At 59.2% G+C, this 24,438-nt stretch overlaps 1 protein-coding gene across 4 annotated transcripts; it reads left to right on the top strand.

The window, feature by feature from the left end:
• Positions 1–1,524: 1,524 nt before the first annotated feature.
• On the top strand, positions 1,525–24,158 carry SREBF1 (sterol regulatory element binding transcription factor 1). Of its 4 annotated transcripts, XM_044249298.1 has the most exons (20): positions 1,526–1,743; positions 14,502–14,600; positions 16,055–16,486; positions 16,876–17,063; positions 17,148–17,285; positions 17,366–17,587; positions 18,208–18,322; positions 18,533–18,753; positions 18,989–19,190; positions 19,312–19,490; positions 19,758–20,019; positions 20,095–20,261; positions 20,449–20,617; positions 21,106–21,214; positions 21,479–21,588; positions 21,706–21,838; positions 22,011–22,176; positions 22,643–22,843; positions 22,933–23,041; positions 23,376–24,158. In XM_044249298.1, exons 1-20 carry the CDS (start codon positions 1,653–1,655, stop codon positions 23,603–23,605), a joined length of 3,543 nt encoding a protein of 1,180 aa, XP_044105233.1. In that variant the 5' UTR covers positions 1,526–1,652; the 3' UTR covers positions 23,606–24,158. The 4 variants fall into 4 exon arrangements, with proteins under 4 accessions (XP_044105230.1, XP_044105233.1, XP_044105232.1 ...); XM_044249297.1 differs by lacking the exon at positions 14,502–14,600 and having other exon boundaries at positions 16,888–17,063; XM_044249296.1 differs by lacking the exon at positions 14,502–14,600.
• Positions 24,159–24,438: the final 280 nt, after the last annotated feature.

The raw sequence follows: 24,438 nt of genomic DNA, 5'->3' as shown, positions 1-24,438 counted from the left end.
CTGGCCACTTCTGTGCCGGGTAATTTTCCACAGCAGCCACTTCCGGGAAGAGAACAAAGAGAGCTGCTCCTACAGGCTGAGCCCTTGGGAACTGGGCCTCCCAAGTCCTCTCCTGGCCAAGGAACCCCCTTTGAGAGTGCACCACTAATTTTACTCCCTCAGAAGGCGGGGCCAGACAGGCTATATCTGGAGTCTGAGCAAGACAGTGTTTGGGATGGTGTGACTCACTGAGGCCAGGGGCTAGGAGAGACTGGGGGGTCTAGACCTCTGACGGGTCTTCTTGGCTGCCCTCCCCCAAGGGTGCTTTTGTCTGCTTGCATAATTCCAGGGACAGGAAGCTCACTGCCTTTCCAGTTTCAGATACTCAAATGTTCTAGTTTATCTCTGTGTACCTAGGTGAGACCCCATCCCCACCACCTAGCTCCAACCGCCATCTACAGGGCCCAGGGTTCAGTGTCTAGCCATTTTCCCAGCAAAGCTGCCTCCTCTGACCCAGACCCAGCCTGTCATGATCCACGGCAACCTGGCTCAAGGGTAAAGCACAGCCCACCTCTGCCGTGTGTCACCCATCCTGGCTGCTCCCCGGGGTGGGGTGGGGGACTGAGCACCGAGTTTGAAGTCAGAAGAGTCCTGGGGCCCTGTCGCTGTTTCTGAGTAGCCGTGTGCCTGGGTAGTTAAAACTCTGGGTCTTCCTGTCTTCCTGGGTACTGAAGCCAGCCTACTTCTGGGGGTGGACTGAGTCCACTGGCTCCCAGGTCCCTCTGCTGCCACCACAGCTGGATCTGGGAGGAAACCAGATTTAATCAGGAAGGGAAATTCACGTCTCTTTCAGGCTCCCTTTGGGCTGCCCCTTATCGGGAGACCAATCTGGTCTAAGGAAACTGGGGGGTGGGGGTGGGGAGCAGGCTGATCTCACAGGACCAGCGCGCCCCCCCCCACCCCCGCCACAGTATAATCACTAACATCCCAACCAGCCTATGGAGAAGCCTCACCAAGCTCCACTGGTAGCTGGTGAAATTGAGGACAAGAGTTGGCCCGACAGCACACAGCAGATCATTAGAGCTATCACTTGGACAGATCTGTCCCGTTCTAAAGAGCCAAGTCTAGGAAGTGAGGTTTGTCCAGACCCCATCCCGCTCCTGCCCCAAGTCCAGAGACCTCTGGGATAGAACCTGTCCTGGAGCTTCCACCCAGCCCCCTTGCTTGGGGTTGGAGAAACTGAGGCCCAGGGAAGGCTCATGGCCTGCCCGAGCGCTGCCGCAGCAGTGGGCCAGACGCTGGTGTGCTAGAGGCTGGATAAAATGAATGAGTGGAGGGCACACTGATGGAGAGGCCGGTTGTGGGTAGGTTGGTGAGGCAGACCCTGAAGCCCGGTGCCGGCTCTCCCCAGGTGGGGTGGGGCCCTGGCTACCCTGGAGGGCGGGGCCTCCCGGTAGGGCCCCGCCCCAGCCCCGCCCTCCCTGCAGAGCCACCGCGGGGGAACCCAGTTTCCAAGGAACTTTTCGCGGGCGCCGGGCCGCCACCGGGGCCAGGACAGGACGTGAACGCGCGCAGCGGCGGCAGCGGGCCGGGGCCAGCGGACGCGGCGCTCCCTGCGAAAGTCCGTACGCGGCGGCGGGCCCGGCGGGCCGCCCGGAGGAGGCAACTGCGCCATGGACGAGCCGCCCTTCAGCGAAGCGGCCTTGGAGCAGGCGCTGGCCGAGCCGTGCGAGCTGGACGCGGCCCTGCTGACCGACATCGAAGGTACGTCAAGGGCCGGCTGGACTCCGCGCGAGTGTGGCACGCCGGCGGCGACCGGCGGCGACCGGCCTTTGTCTCCCGGGCCCGCTCGGGGCGCGGGCACCGGCTCCGTGCTGCGTGCGCGGGGGCTTCCCGGCGCCTCTGGGCAGTGCGCTGCGGGCCCCGGTGTCCAGACCGCGCCGAGCCTCCCTGCGCCCGCCCTGGCGTCTCGGGCCGCGCCTCGCCGGATCCCTTGGAGGCTCCCGGCCGGGCACGTGCGCCTCTGGGAGTCTGGGGCCCTGCGCGGCGCAGCCAGCGAGTTCTCAACCCAGTGGCGGTCGCCTCTAGCCTGGAGACCTGGGCGTCGCCGAGGCCCCACCCCTGACCCAGCCCTGACGTCAGCGCGGGGTTACTCACGGTCATTCCCTCCGGCCCGAGAGTTCAGCTCGGCGCCGAGCTCCTGCGCATGCGCGCGGCACTTCCTCATGTCCCTCCTCCCTGTCCCTGTCCCTCCCGCCCCCGTCCGGGTCTCCTAGTCCTAGATGGGCATCGCTTGGGCAAACATTTATTGAGCAACTACTCCATACCAAGCCGAATCCTCGGCACTGGGGGTTCACACACCGACCTGGGCTTCTCGTTTACTTGGAAGCACGGAAATCCTCAAGAAAACCCGCAGACGGATATTTAGTTGCGCGTTGGGGTGGAGCGAGGGTGGGGTGAGACCTCTTAGAGCCTACTTTAGAGCTGAGACTTGAGGGTCAGACCCGGGACCTACGGGGAAGGATGTTTTCCCAGCCGCTGAGGGGCTGGGCGGAGCCGCGGCACGGGTTCACTCACATCTTTGAAAACATCTTATTTGCTAGACAAAGGAGGGGTTTGGGGACCCTGCGGCAGGTACCAGCTGGGAGGCTGTTGCCCCATTGTGTAGACGGGGCCAACCACAGACCCCAGCAGACGGCCCTGGCTAAGCGGCTCTTGGTCGATGGGGGGACCTGAGGCCAAGAGGACAGGACTCAAACCTCCCACCGCATGGACAGACGTGTCCATGGAACCTGTGGCCACCTGGGGTTGGCAAAACAGACACATCTAAGTCACTCGTTCCTACTGCAGCCTTGATAGGATTGTGGGGATTTTCCAAGGCAGCCTTCCCCATCACTGTGCCCTGAAGTGACGAGCCCCAAACCCTGGACCCTGAGGATATGCGAGCCTGACCCCACTCACAGTTCCACAAGGCCCAGGACCAGTAGTGCAGACTGAAAGGCACCTTGACCAGGTTGTGAGGACCGGGGCTTTGGGGTCAGGACTTGAATCTGGACACTACTACATACTTTGCTGTCCTGCCCAAGCCCTCCAAACCTCTGAGCCTCAGTTTCCTACTCAGAATGTGAATGCTTCCCTTCCTGGGGGAGTTGAGACAGTGAAATCAGGGCAGGTGTATCTCTGCCATGGGTCTGGCATAGACCTTTCTCACTGACTCATTTATAGAAACATATGTCCTGAGGCCCAAAGATCAGGCCCCTACAGCCCTTGGGGTATGGGGGCAATTATGCATCTGCTGTAATCTGGGAGAGAAGGGGGTCGACTGGGGTCTCTTGCTGGGGTGGACCTAGAGTGTGCCCACTGCAGCAGGAAATTTCTTGGTTTTTATCCAAACTTTCCGTTTTCCCCCTAATTGCACAGTGAATCTCTTTGCGTCGTAGAAAAATTAGAAACTGCAGGTGAGCAAAAAGAAGAAAATAAAATCTTCCTTAAACTGGTCATGCAGAGATAGACTCTGTTAATTATGTGGGGATTGTTTTCTGGGGGGTGTGTGTGTGTGTGTGTCTTTTTTTTTTTTTTTTTAAGATTTTATTTATTTATTTGACAGACGGAGATCACAAGTAGGCAGAGAAGCAGGCGACAGAGAGGAAGGGAAGCAGGCCCCCTGCTGAGCAGAGAGCCCAATGTGGGACTCGATCCCAGGACCCTGAGATCATGACCTGAGCCGAAGGCAGCGGCTTAACCCACTGAGCCACCCAGGCGCCCCTGTGTGTGTCTTTTTAAAAATTTTTTTGGAACGGCTGGATATTCATGATCTGGTTCTTAAAAATACTACCATTGAGGTATATTTTACCTGCCCTAAGATTTACCCATTTTATTTTTATTTTATGTTTTAAAATTAATTTATTTATTTGACAGAAATCACAAGTAGGCAGAGAGAGAGGAAGGGAAGCAGGCTCCCTGCTGAGCAGAGAGCCCGATGCGGGGCTCAATACCAGGACCTTGGGATCATGACCTGAGCTGAAGGCAGAAGCTTGAACCCACTGAGCCACCCAGGAGCCCCAGATTTACCCATTTTCAGTGTACAAGAAGTTGTTACATTGACCAAGCTGTTGGCCATCACCAGTTAGTTCTAGAACATTTTCATTGTCACAGTAAGATCCTTCCTGCCAACTTACAGCTACTCCCATTGTCCACTCCCAGCTGGTCCACACCCGGCCCTAGGCAGCCTCTGAGCTATACTTTTAAAAATCAGAACAGGGTCCGTTGGCTCACAGCAGATTATAACCTGCTTGGTTCCGTGTCAACAGCCAGACCACAACCAAGGTCCCTGGTTTATCCACCAAGTCCCCCATTGGTGAACATCCATGCTGTTTTGTGCTCATAAACTGTACTGCAGTGGACCCCAGCCCAAACTGTGCGTGCGTGGGTCCTCCTTTAGTTCCATAAGCGGAGGCTCTGGGAGGGGAATTGATGCTCAGACGCCAGGCCTCCTTTTGAGGCTCTTACCTGCCCTTGGAGCGAGGCAGATTCAAGATCTAGAGAGAGTGACTTGGGGGTGGGAAGGCAGGGCCAGAAGGTCTCCGGGTCCCCTAGTAGGAAAGAGGATTGAGAGGTGGGCCAGGCAGGGCTCGAGCTCCTGGAAGGGTAGATGGACTGCGTCCTGGAGGCAGTGGGGAGTTTTGGGGGGATCGGAGCAGGCCAGTGCTATGCCTGGGTTATACGTGGGAAGCTTCCCCAGACAACTGGGGTAGAGGACCACAACACAAACAGGGACCACTAATGGAGCACTGACTGTATGTATCCCAGGCTCCTAGCTGACCAGTGAGTCCTCCTGACAACCTTAAGTGGGTAGACTTAAGATCTACATCTTATAGATGAGTGCCTTGAGGCGCACAGAGAGGTTAAGTGACTTGCCTGAGGTCACACAACTAGAGCATTATAGGGCCAGGATTCAAACGAGGGCTGTGGACTCCTCTAAGAGTCAGGGTCGGGGAAGAAAGCAGTAAAATGGGGAACCCAGGGTATGTGAGTGGCTCAGTCAGTTCAGCATTGACTTTTTTTTTTTAAGATTTTGTTTATGTATTTGAAAGAGAAAGAATGAGAGAGAGCGAACATGAGAGGAGGCAGGGTCAGAGGGAGACGCAGACTCCCTGCTTAGCAGGGAACCCAATGTGGGACCTGATCCTGGGCTTCCAGGATCGTGACCTGAGCTGAAGGCAGTCGCTTAACTCACTGAGCCACGTGGGTGCCCCTGAGCATACTGACTCTTGATTTCGGCTCCGGTTGTGATCTCAGGGTTGTGATCTCAGGGTCGTGAGATGGAGCCTGGTGTCTGCTCTGCGGGGAGTCTGCGTCTCTCCCTTGCCCTCTGCCTCTCCCTGAAACTGCTCACCTGCACTCCCGCTCTCTCTCTATCTCTCAAATAAGTCTTTTAAAAAAAAAAAAATGTGATCAGGGAACCCAGGAGGCTGCTCCACGTGGGACTCCGCTGGGGGCCTGACAGTAGGTCATAAAGGGGTCAGAGGCCAAGCGGCCGCCTCCCCCTCCCAGCCCGGAGCACGGCCCTGGAGTCATGAGACTGAGGACTGTCACCCAGGAGCCGGCCAAGGGCCTTAGCCCCACCCAGCCCTGCTGCCTGCCTTTGCCAAGCCCTCTGCCATGTGAACGGGTTTTGGGGTGGAGCTGCCAGCAGGAGCCCTTAGCTCTGTGGGTGAAGGCGTTAACCTGGCTATGGCCACTGTGACCTCTGGTTTGCATCGTCCCCTGGGGCCTCCTGTGGTTGCTCTGTGCTTTGGGGTCCCTGGTGGCTGCGGGCGGGTGGCGGGGACAGGAGGGCAGTCCTGTGCCATGTTGGGGGTTATTAAGCACCTGCCTCTTTGCTGATTCATTGATTGGATTTTGCACATGCTTTTAGGTGCAGAAGAGGCACGCAGAGATGGGGTTCTGGCTGGGGGCCTTCCTGGCTACCAGGGGGGTGCTGGGCCCGACCGAGGAGTCATCTTGGGGGCTCTGGTTTGTCTGAAGCCTTTGGTGGTGCTATTTGTCCTCTGCCTGGATGCCTCCACCTTCGTTCTTTGTCATATACTGGGGGTCCTCCAGGCCAGGGTAGCCTTCCTAGACCTCAGTCCTCCCCCGTCCTGCTGTCCCTCCCAAGGTGCCTGGACAAACCACAGGAGGGCCTGCTCCTAGGGCTATTATCTGGGTCTAGGCCAGTCCCCAACTCCACGCCTCTCCCCATGGTATCTCATGCCCAGTTCTTTTGCCCAGTCCCACCAAGCTTGGGCCCTTTTTAGAAAACTTCCTGAGGGGTGCCTGGGTGGCTCAGTTGGTTAAGCGTCTGACTCTTGGTTCCAGTTCAGGACATGATTTCAGGGTCGTGAGATCGAGCCCCTCATTGGGGCCCAGCGTGGAGCCTGCTTAAGATTCTCTCTCTCCTTTTCCCTCTGCCTCTGCTCATGGACCCCATGCGCACTGCCACTCTCTCAGAAAAAAAAAGAAAGAAAGAAAGAGAAAGAAAGAAAGAAAGAAAGAAAGAAAGAAAGAAAGAAAAGAAAACACAGCTCAGGACTGCTTACCACTCAACTCCCAGCTCCAGGCATATAAGCCCTCAGTTCCCAAACAGCCATGGCTCCCCAGTGCCCCCAGGGCGATGTTCCCTTGTGTTGGCCCTGCCTTCCAGACCTGAAGAGTATGTGGGACCTGTCTCTTTGGGGAGTGGAGAAAAACACGCTGGGAGTGGGTTGAGGTGTCTGGGAGTTACCTCCTGCCCGATGGTCACCTCGCTGGACACAAACATCCTTGGTGACCTGGTCAGCCCCAGGCAGGGGTCACCGCCAGGCAGAGGCCTGGGATCTGGAACTTCGCCTGCCAGCAGAGGCAGTTCAGATGGGACTGGCCGCGCGTGCTAGAGAAGTGTCTGCGCCATTGACTTCTGCCAACCACATGTTCATGTGCCTGTGCCCTTTGATCCCCAGACCCAACTAGGACGGCATATATGTAAGACCTATGTCCGTTGCAGCTCCACGGACAGGAGCGGGGAGAGCCTTAGAAATGGATTTGGGGCTCTTGGGAAAGACGGTGTTTGAGGCTGGATCCAGGCATGTGGGTCCCCTGCTGGGTTTGGGACTTGGTGGGAGCGGGGGCGGGGCGGGGGGTCCATCCCACCTGGCAGAGTTGGTGACCTTGGAAAGCCCACCCTGACCTGGGACCCTGCCCAAAGTCACCCCTTGCCCTCATATGACCCAGCAAGCCTTTCCCTCCCAGTCACATGCCAGGGCTACCCCTCCTAGGACTCTGGGGTTCCTGTTGGAGCTCAGGGGTTTTCAGATTCAACCCCTGTTGTGTGACCTTGAACAGGGGGCTTGACTTCTCTGAGCTTCGAGTTCTCATCAGTGTACTGGGAATAATAACAGAACCATCTGGGACGCCTGGGTGGCTCAGTTGGTTGGACGACTGCCTTCGGCTCAGGTCATGATCCTGGAGTCCCGGGATTGAGTCCCGCGTCGGGCTCCCAGCTCCACGGGGAGCCTGCTTCTCTCTCTGACCTTCTCCTCGTTCATGCTCTCTCTCACTGTCTCTCTCTCAAATAAATAAATAAAATCTTTAAAAAAAAAAAAAAAACAGAACCATCTTCTCGGAGTTGTGGGCCTCAGATGAGCTCATTTAGGTCAAAGGCTTAAGCAGCACGTAGTAGGCCCTCAACCAGTTGTCATCATATAGAGCACTTACCTGGCACCTAATGGGTTTAGCTTAACAAATGTTGCCAGATTATCCAAGGATCCTGTGTTGGAAGTTTCTATAGGCTATGGTTTCAGGTTCTCAGCAGCCACCATTTGATTCTGGGTCTCTGCTTGGGAGACAAGGCAGGGCTGGTCAAGGTTAGTGGGGAGCAAGTGCCCTGTCCTTAGCTACCATCACAGATAGAGTGCGGGAGGCCTGCGTGGCTCGGTCAGTTAAGCATCTGCCTTTGGCTCGGGTCCTGATCCCAGGGTCCTGGGGTTGAGTCCCACAGTGGGCGCCTTGCTCAGCAGGGAGTCTGCTTCTCCCTCTCGCTCTGTCTCTGCTTGTGTTTCCTCTCTCACTGTCTCCCTGTCTCTATCAAATAAATAAATAAAATCTTTTTTTAAATGAATCTTTTAAAAAATAAAGATAGAGTAGAGCTGGAAGGAAACTTTGAAATGCCTTTGTTATCTCCTCACCCAATGCACAGATGAGGACCAGAGGCCTTGAAACACCTGACTCACCATAACCCCCTAGCCTGCCCAGCCTGTGTGGCTCAGGCCTGGTGGTAATGGATGGGTGTGAAGGAGCTAGAGACCACTGAGAAGCAGCAGGAAGGCCAGACTCAGCAGGGATTGCTTCCCAGGCCAAAGAATCGAGCTGGCAGAGGAAGGCAGAGCAAGCAGGTGTTTCTGAGACACTGGTCATCCTTGATAGTTCACTGCACAAAACATCTCAAAGCAGGCAGCCTTGGAAATGCAAATTAAAACAACTTTGGGGGGGGCCCCTGGGTGGCTCAGTGGGTTAAAGCCTCTGCCTTCAGCTCAGGTCATGATCCCAGAGTCCTGGGATCAAGCCCCGCGTCGGGCTCTCTGCTCTGCAGGGAGCCTGCTTCCTCCCCTCTCTCTCTCTCTGCCTGCCTCTCTGCCTACTTGTGATTTCTCTCTCTCTGTCAAATAAACAAATAAATAAATAAATCTTTAAAAAAAAAAAAAAAACAACTTTGGGGTTCCAGTCACACAGCTTTCCGGGGCTAAGCAAAGCAACCAAAAGTAAATAAAAATTATAAAACCCAGTGCTGGTGATGCAATGAGGAAATGGGGACATGTTGCAGGGGAGGTTGTAAAGGGGTTTCTCTTTTCCAGAGAGTAGCCCAGCAACTCTAAAACAGCGTGTTCCCTTTGAACCCATGTCTCCACTTCAGATTTAAAACAGGCTGCGGGAAAACAACCCCAAAGGGGGAAATAGATAAAGTTTATATAAAGAAATGTGCAGCACTGCTATTTAGACTGGGAACAGTTGCTTAGCAGTAGGGCACTACTCCCGGATTGCCACTGTCTCCAGCCTCTGGGTTGGTTTTCAGCTGCCAGAATGATAAGTGTGTGCCACAAACCCACACCTAGGACAAGATGTCTGAGTTGGGGCTGACCAGCATCTTTTTAATGGCCCTCTTACAGGTCATGTCCAGGGTCGTTTGGTCTGGGGAAATGGGACCTAGTGTGTGGGGTGACACAGATGGGAGAATCTGAGAAGGTAACACCAGAGCAGGTTTTGAAAGAGGAACAGGAGTTTGGTGGGTGGACAGGGTAGTGGGAAGGACAGCCCTGGCAGAAGGAACAGCTTGGGTGAGAGCCCGTGGCTGCAGACCAGCAGTGGGGTGGCGGCTGGCTGGCTCTCATCCCCTCTATACTCAACCTTGTGCTCAGCGATGCTGGGGTCACTTGCTGGTTCAGGCCCCGGCCCTTTCTTCAGGGGCTCCCTGCCAAGGCCTGGCTGCTAACAGTGGTCAGGAAGGTCTCTTGGAAGGGGCAGTGCCCAAGCGGAGCCTCACTGCACTTCGTGCTGCCTCCTCTCCCGATCCTGCACTCCACACACGCCTCCTGACCGGAGACAAGTGCTGCCAGCAGGTTGGGGCACAGCCAGGCTGGAGCTGGGGCTCCCTCCCATCTCTGGCAGGCTGGAGCTGATGAGTGTGGCTCTGGGGTTGGTGGACCCGGGTTGGAGTCCCAGATTCTCTACTTGGCACTGGTGGGCCCTCGGACACACGCGGCCTCTCTCTGAGCCTTAGAGTCCTTGCCCAGCTAGAGGGCCCGTGCCCAGGTACCCCTGGGGCTCCCGCCATGGGCCCATCCCATTCCGGGAAAAGCCAGCACACGCTCGCACCCCCAGGCAGGCCTGAGTGCACAAAGAGCAGTCTGTCCCTGTTGCATACATGACTAGCTGAGGACATGCAACCCTGCTGACCTGAGTCCACGGGAGGATGGCGGAGGCACTGGGAGGAGCAGCAGGCTCCCTGGGATGCCGGCTGAGCGCCCCACCCCTGCCATGTGCCCTTCATGAAGCAGCTGGAGGTGGAATGCTCCAGAGGTCCCATAAGCCCTGTCCCATGCTCTCTCCTGTGCCGGTGCTGCTGTATACCCTTCATTCTTCTTCACACTTGTGTGACCCTTCGCGATTTGCATTGCACCGGGCGGTTTGCAAACTTTCCTGCCCATTTCCTGGAGGATTGGCATCCTTGTGACAGATAAGCTTTTGTTGGATTCCCAGCTCCTTGGCTGCCTCCCTGACTTCTATCCCCTCTTTGCTTCTTCTGTTCCAGTTGCACTGGCCTCCTTGCTGTCTCATCTTCCTCTCACCAAGCTCACTTCTACCTCAGGACCTTTGCACTTGCTGTTCCTTCTGCCCTGGACATTCTTCCTCCCTCCTGCCCACTCCTGTCATTTAGGCCCCTGCTCAGATGTTGCCTCCTCAGAGAGGTTCGCTGATCATCTCATCTGTAGTGGCCCCTCACATTCTTTTTAGAATCAGTTTCTCCGTGGTGCCCATCACCATCTGCCCTTACCTTCCTCCATGTATGTGCAGACCGTTGGTCCCTGGAACATAAGCTCCATGAGGGAAGGTCTTTGTGCTATGTCCCTGTGCCCCAGTGCCTGGCAGAGACCTGACACACAGAGGACACTTAAGAAAAGACAGTAGAGGGGCGCACCGGTGGCCCAGTTGGTTAAACAGCTGACTTTTGATTTCAGCTCAGGTCACGATCTCAGGGTCGTGAGACAGAGCCCTGCATCCAGCTCTGTGCTCTGTGCAGGGTCTGCTTAGGACGCTGTCTCCCTCTACCCCTCCCCCTCACGCTTTCTCTCTTTCTCTCTCTCTCAAATACATAAATAAATCTTTAAAAAGTGGGGGGTAAAAGGCAGTAGATACTGTCAGAGAAACAAATCTGGGTGTCATGGACCAGGCCAGGTGAGTAAGGTGGTGAGCTGCCTGTCCTGGGAAACATGCAAACAGAGCTTGTTTGCGGTTCAAAGCCTCATCCAGGCTGGATGGGCTAGAGGCTCCTGTGATGATCAGCGCTGGGCTCCTGCCAGTTTGTGGCGTTGGGTCCTCCCAAGATTCCCATCATGGCCTCACAGAATAAACAGGCCAGAGGATAAAAGGCTGCCCCATATCTGCCTTCCAAAGGAGGTTTGGAGATAGAGCCGGGCGGGGGGGTGGGGGTGCTGCTCAGGTTTCCTGTTGGGCCCTGATAGAATCAGGGCAGGACTGGAAAGGAGAGGATAAAGGAGGAATCCAGGCCTGGGGAGCAGTTGGGGTTGGAGGGGGTGTGAGGTGGGTCCCCTGAGGCCCATCGTCTATGCCCCCTCTTCTCTGTATTCCAGGAGGGTGTGCAGGAGCTGCACAGGCCTTCTGAGTCTCTCTCTGTGCTGGAAGCCCAGCGCTCAGCTCGCTGGACAATGGCCCATGAGCTGGGGGACATGGCCAGTCTTTTGGGGCCCACTGTCCTGGCTCCCAGGGCTGGGAGTGGGCACCTCCTTGCTTCACCCCTGTGCCAGGCCAATTTACTCTCCATAAAGCAATCGCCATTAAATGTGTATGGAGTTCCGACTTGAACATTGCAAGTATTGGGCAACTCACTACCTTCCTTAACAGTTCTAGACCATTCCGGTTGCTGCAAAGAGACTAACCTTTACTGAGATCTTGCTGAATGCTGGGTACTTCATGCACTTGCTTTTTTTTGGAGAGAGAGAGCGAGCTTGCGCAAGCGGCGGGAGGGGCGGGGGCAGGAGCAGAGGGTGGAGGGAGAGAGAGAATCTTAAGCTGGCTCCACATCCAGTGCGGAGCCTGACACTGGACTCGATCTCACGACCCTGAGGTCATGGCTGGAGCCGAAATCAAGAGTTGGATGTTTAACCAACAGAGCCACCCAGACGCCCCCATACACTTGCTCTTTTATTATTTTTTTATTTCATTTTTGTAGTTAATATGCCGTGTTACATGAGTTTCGAGTGTACGATATAGTGATTCAGCATTTCTTGACATTACTCAGTGCTCATTGTGCTAAGTGTCTTCAGTCCCTGTCACCTGCTTCACCCATCCCCCACCCAACTCCCCTCTGGTCACCGGGTCAGTTTGTTCTCTAGAGTTAAGAGTCTGTTTTCTCAGTTTGTCTCTTTTTCATTGGTTTGGTTATTTAAATTCCATATACAAATGAAATATGGCACTTGTCTTTCTCTGACTTATTTCACTTTGCATTCTACTCTCTAGATGCACCCATGTTGTTGCAAATGACGAGACTTCATTTTTGATGGCTGAGTAATATTTCATTGTGTATATGTGTACACACAACATCTTCATTCATTCATCATTGATGGACAACCTAGGCTGCTTCCATAATTTGGCTTTTGTAAATAATGCTTGCCCTTCTAGAACCCCAGCGCTGTTACCTCTGGGAGACGAGGGATGGCGGCTCAGAGAAGGGGAGTGATCTGCCTGGCATTACACGGCAAATGAGGCGCAGAGGGAAGATTGGCCCCTGGGCTGTGTGGGGGACGAGGTGGGCTGTGGGGCTTGGTCTTGAATTTCCAGCCCCAGTGTTAGCTCGGACACCCAGCTTCTGTGGGAATAGGCTGACAGATTCAGCTCCGGGGGAAAGTGAGATGGGGGGTTAGGGAAAAGCTAACCCCTGCCTCAGAAGCCTTTCCTGACTCCTGCTACCCTCAGGGGGACCTTGACCCTTCTCCCTGCCATCTCCTCAGGATGGAAGGGAGGCAGAGCCCAAAGATGTGAGGAATGGAAAACAAAGGCGAGAAAATGTGTTGAAAGGAAGAGTAGGATGAGACAGGAAGGGGGCGGGCAGGGCTTAACCCCTCAGGGCTGCCTGTCTCTGGCTGAGAAGTCTCAGGCAAGTGTGTACTTGTCGGCCCTGCTGTATTCTGGGCTCCAGAGCTGGGGAACGTGGTACGGAAGAACAGAGCCATGAGGGTCTGCTTTTGAAACTCCGGCCTGGAATTCAGGCCTCGGTGTCTAACCTGTCTTCAGTTACCTGAGTGAGGTCAGAGCCTTTCCAACAGCAATGCTTTGTTTTGTGGTTTGGGGGATGTGGGAGAGTGTGAGCACCCACCAGCTGAGGAGAGAAGGAGGTGGAAGTGCTAGAGGAGAACGTCCTTATCCTTGGTGCCCCCTACAAAGCCATGGAAAGTTCTAGAAAGATTGGGAACTGGATGCGTGTGAAGGAGATGAAGCTCCGTTTCCTTGTTTAGGTTGGTGGAGAGGGAGAAAGATGGGGGCTGGAGTCCCTCCTGGCCCACATTGCTCAGTGGCCAAGCCCGCCTGCCCAGGATTCAGACCCCCCCCCCCCCACGCTGGGACCACATGAGACTGGGAGCCAGAGGAGGGGCAGGTTGAAGGCTGGGGCAGGACTTGCTGGTAGTCTGTTTAGCCACGAAAGCTCAAGCTGACAGCCTAGGCTGTTGGCTATGCTTTGTTCATCTGTGTGTGAGTTGAACTTTGACCTACTCAGAAGGGGGGGGCAGTCCTAGGTACCTCCTCAAACGACCCCCAGAGCCTGTCACCCTGAGACTGACACCCCTGGCTTCCTCACCTTGTGTCCCAGGGATTGGGTTGCCTCACCTTGTCTCCCAGGTCCCTACAGTGAACAAGTGAGTCACACTTGACCCGGTGACTGCTGGGGGCACGTTGTGAGACTTGGAAGTCTGGACAGACTTTACTGACCCCCTTCCCCCTATCCCAGACCCAGATCTCTGCAAAAGGACAACTGTCCAAAGACAGAGGAATCAGGTTCAAGTATTAAGTGCATGTGTACTTTGGGATAAGGGTCTCCCTTCCTCACTCTGAGTCTCAGTTTCCCAGCAGTGACCTTTATCAGGCGTCCATGTGGTGGAGGGTGGCCTCATGCTGGGGCTGCCCCAGGAAGGGGAGGTCCCTGCACCCACCACCAGGCAACCCTTGGCCTTAATTCAGCGCTTCGTGGTACTGAGCGCCTCACCCATTTTCTCCTTTACTTTTCCCATTTGAGGCCAGGGAGATTTGTCTAGAGAAATAAACTGAGGCCTAGAGGTGGGGACCGGCACGGAATGCCAGGGATTTGGGAAGAATGTTGGGGCATCCTTACCTCGATCGTCCCGGCCCCGCGCCCACTCCGCCGCACTTCGAGGTGCTAACGGAGGTGGTTGGAGCTGGCGGCGTAGGTGGGCCGGTGACCGCCAGTAACCCCGGCGGATGTCTGCGCGGAGTGGATTAAGGGCCCGCGCCCGCGAGTAACCCCGGCCCCATTCAGAGCCGCGGGGTGAAACCCGAGCCCGAGCCGCCGTCGGGGGTGGGGCGGGGGCAGGGGCGGGGCCCTAGTGAGGCAGCGGCGCGGACGCTGATTGGCCGCGCGCGCTCACCCCATGCCCGGCCCGCGGCCCCGGGGGGCGGGGAGGGGCGGGGCCGCCGGGGCGGAGGCGGGGCGGGGGGGCGGGGCGCTCCGCGGGCTTTATAGCGCCGCCGAGCCCTGACAGGTGAAGTCGGCGCGGTGCGGAGACCGGCAGGCCAGCGGCCGGGACGCCCCGAAGGGGCGGCGGGCGCGGGCCGGGGAGCCATGGATTGCACGTTCGAAGGTATTTTTGGAGGAACCCCCCATCCCTTTATCACAGAGCCTCCACCTCCGCTGCGGGGTCACCATCCCCGGTTTCCTCAGAGGGGGACGTGTGTGTGCAGTGGCCGTGGAACTGCCGGCGTCCCAGCGGGAAGAGCGGGTTCCTCAGGGGGCGGCTCCCGCTGGAGTTGATGGGCCACCCCCACCCGCAGTAGTTGCCCCCACCCCCGCGTTTGGGATGAGCATGGCTTTCCTGCGACCTCCGGCCACCGCCCCCTCCCCCCCGCCCCCGGGGAAGCGGGGTGGGGGAAGAAGTGGGGAGGATCCCAGTTGTCCCCGCTCCCCAGAGCCAAATCCCGGACCCCAGTCCCGGATTCACTCAGCTTTTCTTTCAGGGCCTCAGTTTCCCCATCTGTCAGAGGGGCTCAGGAGGGTGGGGGTCAGGGGTGGGGGGCCCTGCTGGTGTAAGAACTGCAAGCCTTCAGGACCTGCCGTGTCCTGGAGCGCCCATGAGGTGTTTCCCATGGAGGGTCCGGGGACTGAGCCTGGCACCCCATCTCTGAGGCTGTTGGAGGCCAGAGGGCTGTCCCCTCCGGCAGGAACGGCCCTGCCTCTGCACCTGGCAGGAGGCTGGCAATCATGAGGTGAGGTCCGCTGTGGGCCAGCTTCCTGCTCTGCCAAGCCTCCCAGCAGTCCTGCCATGAAGGGCGTCGTCCTTTTTTGTTGTGCAGATGAGGAAACTGAGGCCCAGTGAGGAGACTTTTGCCCCAGGTTGCACATCAAGTGGGCAGTTGGGCAGGGCTGGGAGCTCAGGCTGGGGATCTTGCAGGGCACTTTAACCTAGTGGGTGGCTGTCCCTAGTGGGTTAGAGGGCCCCAGGCCAACAGTCGGGCAGCTAGTTGCCCGCCAGCTGGGGGAGAGGCTGGAGCAGGGGCAGGGAGTGTGTCCCAGTCTGTACAAGGAGGCAGGAGTCAGGACAGCCAGCATTTGCTTTCATGGAGGGGAAACTGAAGCCCTGAATGGCCCAGTCCCTGGTTTGGCTGCAGACATGGTCTGGGCCTGTGCCCAGAACCTGCAGGGACACACTGGTTGGCACACACGTGGCTGGCAGCTGGGTCAGCCCCAAGCCTCGGTCTGTTCCACGGAGGAATGGGTTGAGGTTGGCAGTTCTGAAGTCAGCCATTTGGGGCCCAAACCCCAGTTCTCCTCAGCATAAGTGTGTGGCACTGACCTTGTCCAGCTCTTGTATGGGCTGTGGCGTACATGAGAAGCACCAGGCATTGCTCCTGATGTCACAAGTGCCCAAGACGTGGCTGTGTGTCTGGGAGCATGGATTCATATGGATGGCTTTCTATTTCTGCATCGCTGCCCCACACGTCCAGCTGTGTGGACTGGAGGCATGAAGTGTGTGATGCCCAGTACAGGGGCCAGCTCCCGCCCTCCTGTCACTCACACAGCCTCTTCTCCTTCCTCCAGACATGCTGCAGCTCATCAACAACCAAGACAGCGACTTCCCTGGCCTGTTTGACCCACCCTATGCTGGCGGCGGGGCAGGGAGCACAGGCCCTGCCAGTCCTGATGCCAGCACCCCGGGCAGCTTATCCCCATCTCCTGCCACAATGAGCTCCCCACTCGAAGGCTTCCTGGGGGGACCCAAGGCGACACCTCCACCCTTGTCCCCTCCCCAGCCTGCACCCACCTCCCTGAAGATGTACCCCTCTGGGCCTGCCTTCTCCCCTGGGCCTGGTATCAAGGAGGAGCCAGTGCCGCTGACTATCCTGCAGCCTCCGACCCCGCAGCCCCTGCCGGGGTCCCTCCTGCCCCAGAGCTTCCCGGCCCCAGCTCCACCACAGTTCAGCTCTGCCCCTGTCTTGGGCTATCCCAGCCCCACGGGAGGCTTCTCTGCAGGTAAGGGGGGTAGTTTGGGGGGAAGGGGACCACAGGAGCACAGAGAGCAGGGTCTCCCGTGGCCTCAGTAGAGGAATTTGCAGGCTTTAGAAACGGGGCCTCAGCTGCCCGTTACTAGCAGTACTTGTAGGTTCTTGTCATTGTTGGGTGAAGACTTGTCTCCCACTCTGCTGCAGTGGCCCCCTCAGTGCCGCCCTTCCAGGGACAAATGCGTGGCTGGAAAGCTAGCACACCCACATCAGAGCCGCAGGCAGGGGTTGTCCCTACAGGAAACTGAAGCCATGAGGGCGATGACTCATCCCGGGTCATAGGGTGATAGGGCCCCGAGGGGTGGGTTGAAAGTGGGTCAGGGCGGCCTGTGCCCGCAGCCCCAGCCTTTATCTCTGCAGGGACCCCTCCAGGGAGCACCCCGCAGCCGCTGCCTGGCCTGCCACTGGCTTCCCTGCCAGGGGTCCCGCCCGTCTCCTTGCACACCCAGGTCCAGAACGCGGCCCCCCAGCAGCTGTTGACGGCCACAGCCAACCCCACGGCAGCCCCTGGAACAACCACGGTGACCTCGCAGATCCAGCAGGTCCCGGTGAGGCAGTCTGGGCAGGCATCAGGGAGGGGCAGCCCCCAGTCCCCGACAGCAGCTCTTTGCTGAGGCCGTTCCCTGTCCCAGGTCCTGCTGCAGCCACACTTCATCAAGGCAGACTCGCTGCTCCTGACGACCATGAAAACAGACATGGCAGCCACTGTGAAGGCGGCGGGTATCAGCTCCCTGGCCCCCGGCACTGCTGTGCAGACGGCGCCCTTGCAGGTGGGTGGCGTGGGCGAGGCAGGAGGCTGGGGCTCTGCACCTGAGCATGCCTGGCTGGTAACCTGCGCCTGGCCCTTCAGACCCTGGTGAGTGGAGGAACCATCCTAGCGACAGTGCCACTGGTAGTGGATGCCGAGAAGCTGCCCATCAACCGGCTGGCGGCTGGTGGCAAGGCACCGGGCTCTGCCCAGAGCCGTGGAGAGAAGCGCACGGCCCACAACGCCATTGAGAAGCGCTACCGTTCCTCCATCAACGACAAAATCGTCGAGCTCAAGGACCTGGTAGTGGGCACTGAGGCGAAGGTGTGGGCAGTGGCCTTCAGAGGCACACTCTGGGGCGACCCTGGGGAAGCAGGGGACTGGAAGAACCAAAAGGCTTGGGACTGAGCCTGGGCCCTGGGCTTCATTCAGCCTGTTTGGGCCCATGATTCAGCTGAACTTTATGACGGGTCCCCAGCATGCCAGGGGTGCATCGGGGCCCTGGGGACATCACAGGGAACAGGCAGACAAAAATCCTGCTGTTCTGAGACTGATGTTCTAGGGGGAGACAGAGACGATACACAGAGTAGAGAAGTAAGCATTAGAGCCGCCAGATGGGGAGAAGTGGTATGGAGGAAAACCACATGGGGAGAGGGACAATGAGGCTACATGTCTCAAGCACATCACAAAGGTGACATGACGGCAGCAAAGACCTGAGTGAGGGGAGGGAGTCAGCCAGACCCTGTTGGATGCCCTTGACATAGGAATCCTCATGTCTGTCCTGGGCGATGGGTTCTACTAGGGGAAGAACATTCTACTTAGAGGGAATAGCAAGTGCAACGGTCCTGAGGCAGCGGTGTTGTGAAGTAGCCCCCCCTTGCTTAGGTGCCCACACGTGAGGCCTGACCGGCCCCCCTGTGCCATCTGCCTCCTACCCCACGCAGCTGAATAAGTCTGCCGTCTTGCGCAAGGCCATCGACTACATCCGCTTCCTACAACAGAGCAACCAGAAGCTCAAGCAAGAGAACCTGAGTCTCCGCTCTGCTGCCCACAAAAGCAGTGAGTCCTGGCCTCACCCTGCCCCCTGGCTCTGCACCGCACCCCCCTAACTCCCACTCCCGCCCCTTAAGCCCTAACCCTACAAGGGCCTCAGCCCATCCTTTGGCCCCAACTTGGCCAACTCCCATTTCCCCCTCTCCCCTGCCCTAAGCTGATCTGGAGTGGGGTATCTAGCCTTCATCCCCAGCCCTGCTCCTTTCTGGCTTACAGAGTCTCTGAAGGATCTGGTCTCAGCCTGTGGCAGCGGAGGAAATACAGACGTGCCCATGGAGGGCATGAAGCCCGAGGTGGTAGACACACTGAGCCCGCCTCCCTCGGACGCTGGCTCGCCCTCTCAGAGCAGCCCATTGTCCCTCGGAGGCAGGAGTAGTGGCAGTGGCGGCAGTGGCAGTGACTCGGAGCCCGACAGCCCAGTCTTTGAGGACAGCCAGGTTGGGCCCAGCCCTGTTCCCCACAGTCCTTCTCCCCTCAATATCTGACCCCAGGAAGCCCCAGGTCAGGAAAAGCCCCCTCACATAGCCCACCTCCCATTTGACAGAAACACTGAGGCCTGCAGCCGTGTGGGTCCCACAGTAAGGCCTGGCGGAGGGCTGATCCCTCCTTCCCTGTAGCGGCCTCCGTGGGCCACTTCCGCTCTGACCTCGCTGACCCGCCTACCCCTACCAGGTGAAGCCCGAGCAGCTGCTGTCCCCGCGCAGTCGGGGCATGCTGGACCGCTCCCGGCTGGCCCTGTGTGCACTCGTCTTCCTCTGCCTCTCCTGCAACCCCTTGGCCTCCCTGCTGGGAAGCTGGGGTCTCCATAGCTCCTCAGATGTCCGCAGCACCTACCACGGTCCTGGCCGCAACATGCTGGGTGCTGAAAGCAGAGGTAGGACAGGTCCCTAGCCCGGGTCTCCTTGGCAGGGAGGGAGGATGGGGGACTCAGGGAGTGTAGCTGGGGATCTGGATTTCCAGGGTGCTGTGTCCCCTGCCCTTCTGTCTGCCCCTAGACAGCCCTGGCTGGGCCCCATGGCTGCTGCCCCCACTGGTCTGGCTGACCAATGGGCTGCTGGTGCTGGTGTTTCTGGCGCTTCTCTTTGTCTATGGAGAACCAGTCACGCGGCCCCACTCGGACCCTGCCGTGCACTTCTGGAGGCATCGCAAGCAGGCTGACCTGGACCTGGCCCGGGTAAGGGCTCAGATCCCCGGGGGTGGGCTCAGGGGCTGGGGCAGGGCCAGGACCTGAGCAGCCCCTGGGGAGGTGCTGGGTGTCCCTTCTCTTCCCTTCCCTGTCCTGTCCTTCCTGCTCCTATCAACCCCTCAGACTCACGGTGATGGGGGGACACCAGGGTCATGGTGGGGAGCCCGAGGTGGAAGGATCTTCGGAGCAGGAGGGGTAGCGTGTGTTCAGATCCTCTGATCCCGCTTTTCTCACCTGGAAAACCCTCATCGCCAGGGGGACTTTGCCCAAGCTGCCCAGCAGTTGTGGCTGGCCCTGCGGGCCCTGGGCCGCCCGCTACCCACCTCCCACCTGGACCTGGCCTGCAGCCTGCTCTGGAGCCTTATCCGCCACCTGCTGCAGCGCCTCTGGGTGGGCCGCTGGCTGGCTGGCCGCGCTGGGGGCCTGCACAGGGACTGTGCCCTGGAGGCGGACGCCCGCGCCAGCGCCCGGGACGCCGCGCTTGTCTACCACAAGCTGCACCAGCTGCACACCATGGGTATGCCAGGCAAGGGACCGGGCGGGAGGGGCTCCCGCCGCCGCACCCCTGCCTCACGTCCTGCCTGTCTTCCAGGGAAGTACACGGGCGGGCACCTCGCTGCTGCCAACCTGGCCCTGAGCGCCCTGAACCTGGCAGAATGTGCAGGGGACGCCGTGTCCGTGGCCACGCTGGCCGAGATATATGTGGCCGCCGCGCTGAGGGTCAAGACCAGTCTCCCACGGGCCTTGCATTTTCTGACAGTGAGTGGGTAGGGGGGCCGATGCGGACCAGGCCAGGGGCTCCCTGGGCAAGGCACTCATAGGAGGAGGCAGCTAGTTACTGGATGGGGTGTGGAGGACTCCAGGCCCAACTGGGCTCTTAGCCCTGGGGGTGGGTTCGAGTCCCTGGCTGGGTCCAGTGTGACAGCCCAGCTCCCCTCCCCCACAGCGCTTCTTCCTGAGTAGTGCCCGCCAGGCCTGCCTGGCACAGAGCGGCTCGGTGCCTCTTGCCATGCAGTGGCTGTGCCACCCCGTGGGCCACCGTTTCTTCGTGGACGGGGACTGGGCCGTGTGCAGCACCCCGAGGGAGAGCCTGTACAGCTTGGCCGGCAACCCAGGTGCTCTCTCCCCGCCATGCCCATCCCTATTGCCCTCCGTCCTTTGTGGCCCATTCCCCTTCCTCATTTCTGCCCCTTCCCTTGTCCCTGCATCTCTGAATGTCCTTGCCCCAATTCTGCCCCCGCCACCCCGACCATTGTTGCTGTGGAGGCTGCAGGGGGTGGGAAGGCTGGGTCTGTCTTGTTGGGGCTCTTCAGAAACGAAGAGGGAGACAGGAATTTGGGGGTGGGTAGTTGATCTGAAAGTTGATCCCAAGCAAGACCAGTGTTGAGTAAGGAGATGAGATGGAAGGAACAGAGCTGGTAAAGGTGGGTTATTAGGCAGATTATATTGTCTGGGGTAGGTTTATCCTATCCAAGGGCACCTCGGGACACTTATCTGTCTCACTGGCGTGCCCAGGAAAGAGCCGGTGGTTGGAGAGGTGAATGTGGAGAGGAGGGGTGGGGCCCTTCCTGCCCCCGGCCCGCTCACCTACTCCTCCCCACAGTGGACCCATTGGCCCGGGTGACTCAGCTGTTCCGCGAGCATCTCCTGGAGCGAGCACTGAATTGTGTTGTTCAGCCCAGTCCCAGCCCTGGATCAGCTGATGGAGACAGGTGAGTGACCCTGAGCCTAGAGTCTGGGAGTGGCTATGTCCAGGGCCATGGGTGGGGGGCCTGAGCCGGGCTGCTGTCCACCTGCTGTGTGGCCTGAGGCACATCTCAGTTCCTCCCTGGGTCTGCTTCCCCAGAGGCTTGCCAGGAAGAGACAGAGCTGGGAGGTCAGGCTGTGCTCTGGTGGGAAGGCGGGAGGGCCGGGGCGTTCCCAGGACCCCTGCCCCCCCCCCCCGTCCTGATAGCCGGGTCTCTCTCTTGCCGCAGGGAGTTCTCCGATGCCCTGGGGTACCTCCAGCTGCTCAACAGCTGTTCTGATGCCGCTGGGGCTCCGGCCTGCAGCTTCTCCATCAGCTCCAGCATGGCCACTGCCACCGGTGAGCCCCCAGACTCCCCGGGACCCCCGCCTCGGGCCCAGCTCCGCACTAGCTCAGCCTCAGCTGCAGTGTGGCTCAGCTTCAGGGAGCCCCACCCCCCACCCCTGCTCCCTGCAGGCACAGACCCTGTGGCCAAGTGGTGGGCCTCCCTGACAGCTGTGGTGACCCACTGGCTGCGACGCGATGAGGAGGCAGCCGAGCGGCTATACCCGGTGGTGGAGCACCTGCCCCGTGCCCTGCAGGAGTCTGAGTGAGTCCAGGCCTGATTCTCCCTGCCAACCACCCCCACCCCCAGCACAGTGCTGCCCCCCAGCCTTTACTCTGCGCAGCTGGGGTCTTGTGAAGCCAGAACCAGGACAGTGGTAGCTTACTGAGGGCCTGGGCCCTATCTGACCATCGGTCCTCTGCCCTGGCCCCAACAGGAGACCCCTGCCCAGGGCAGCTCTGCACTCCTTCAAGGCTGCCCGGGCTGTGCTGGGCCGCGGGAAAGCAGAATCTGGCCCAGCTAGCCTGGCCATCTGTGAGAAGGCCAGTGGGTACCTGCAGGACAGCCTGGCCACCACCCCAGCTGGCAGCTCCATCGACAAGGTGAGGAGTGGTGCCAGGGGCCTGGCAGGTCTGGGCGGGGGTGGGGGGTGTCACCGCTTTTCCATCCCTGACCATTCCCCCTTGCGCTACAGAAGACAGGTTAGCCCTGCAGTACCGGCTGGGCTTGGGGGCCGCAGTTTGCCTTGCTTTTCTGGCTGAGGCTTGAGTTCAGGGGAAAGTGGCTGTCCCCCTCTGGCCCCAGCCTCCCCACCCCCAGGAGGAGTGGGGTGAGGGGTCTGGCAGAGCCCTCCTTGGAGGCCACTCCTGTGGCAGGTGGCAGGCGTGGGGGCCTGGAGAGGCGGGCGGCCCCGCGGTGCATTGCTGTTGCATTGCACGTGAGTGACGCGGGTGCAGTGCCTCGGCAGTGCAGCCCGGAGCCGGCCCCTGGCACCGCGGGCCCCCACCCGTCCCCTCCCACAGCCGGAGCCCTCCATGAGCCCTGCACTGCACCCCACCCCCATCCCAGGCCATGCAACTGTTCCTGTGTGACTTGCTCCTGGTGGCACGAACTAGCCTGTGGCGGCGCCAGCAGCCGCCTGCTCCCACCCAGGCCTCACAGGGCCCGGGCCCTGGGGCCCAGGCCTCCGCCCTCGAACTGCGTGGCTTCCAACGGGACCTGAGTGGCTTGAGGCGTCTGGCACAAAGTTTCCGGCCTGCCATGCGGAGGGTGAGTGCCCCCGGGGCCCTTTCCCCTCAGGTACGGGAAGAGTGGGGGCCCAGCCTGAACCCCGACTCCCCTGGCCCTTTCCTACCCAGGTGTTCCTGCATGAGGCCACAGCCCGGCTGATGGCGGGGGCCAGCCCCACGAGGACACACCAGCTCCTGGACCGCAGTCTGCGGAGGAGGGCAGGACCCTGTGGTAAAGGTGAGTGGGGCGCTGCCCTGGCAGGGGTCGGGTTTGGGCCCCGCCAACATCCCTACCCCGCCCCGGGGTTGGGAAGGCCTGATGGAAGCTGAGCACCCCTGTATGAAGAGGCAGAGGCCGAGGAACTTCACGGTGGTTGCCAGAGCGCAGTAGTCTGAGAAATCCACTGGGGCCCACTGCCACCTGTGGGATAGGCGGCTGTGCCCGAGTGCCCTGTATGGGGCAGGTCCTGGGAAGGTGATCTGAGGCTCCACTGGTGCCCCTGAGGTGGGCAGGGCTGGAGGGGCGGGGCCGGGTCCTGAGCACTGACTCCCGAGAGGTGTGGTGTGCGCAGGTGCAGGGGCGGAGCTGGAACCGAGACCCACGCGGCGGGAGCACGCTGAGGCTCTACTGCTGGCCTCCTGCTACTTGCCTCCCGGCTTCCTGTCGGCGCCGGGGCAGCGCGTGGGCATGCTGGCCGAGGCGGCGCGGACGCTCGAGAAGCTCGGCGATCGCCGCCTGCTGCACGACTGCCAGCAAATGCTCATGCGCCTGGGCGGCGGGACCACTGTCACCTCCAGCTAGATCCCTGTCGGCGGCCCCGGTGGGGCTTGTGTGCCAGGCCGGAGCCTCGACGGCCAAAGGCAGCGCTGGAGACCCCAGGTGTCCACGGTCCACCCATGTACTGCACTGTCTCCTGGGCGGATGGGAGGTACTCAGGGGCTTTTGCTGCCTCTTGACCTGGGAGGCCGGAGGGGGCGCGACCCTACCACCCCCACCCCACCCCCCACTGCAGCCCAACCCGATGGGCCACGGCCAGCGTGGTGCTGACCTCTGGTGGCCAATCGGGGGATTGCAGGGGGCGGGCCGGCCGCTGTGACCTTGCTCTGCAAAAGCCCCAGTGGCTTTTCCCTCTCCTGTGTCGCAGAGGAGTACATTTCACTGAGCTGAGGGGGGCCTACTTGGCTTTCCCAGCCAGCTAAGGCGGTCCTACTCCAAGAGAATATGTACATAGTGTAGATCAGGGCGCACCAGCCTCCTGGCCTCTGAGGCTCAAGTGTTACTTTGCCTTTTGCAAACTTTATTTTCATAGGTTGAGAAGTTTTGTACAGAGAATAAAAGATGAAATTATTTATAATCTGGGTTTTGTTCCTTTGGGGAGGAGGGTGTGTACTTTAGCTGATAGACTAGCCCAGCAGAGGGAGGGCCTTTGGGCCTCCCCATCTCTTCCCACCTCAGCACCCAGGCAAAGGATTCCTACACCCATCAGTCCCAAGGGACCAGAATTTCCCCTTCGATGTGGGAGGCCTGTCGCTGTGACCTCCAGGTGACCTGGACTCCACCAGTTTATGGACCACACGGTTGGGCTCTATCAACCCTAATCCTGAAGGGCTGTTGTGGTCTGAGCTGTCCCTTCC

This window comes from Neovison vison, chromosome 5 (genome assembly GCF_020171115.1).
Source record: "Neovison vison isolate M4711 chromosome 5, ASM_NN_V1, whole genome shotgun sequence".
Taxonomy (NCBI): Eukaryota; Metazoa; Chordata; class Mammalia; order Carnivora; family Mustelidae; genus Neogale; species Neogale vison.
The sequence above is the reverse complement of the archived record's forward strand: the minus strand, read 5'-3'. Positions and strand labels throughout refer to the sequence as shown.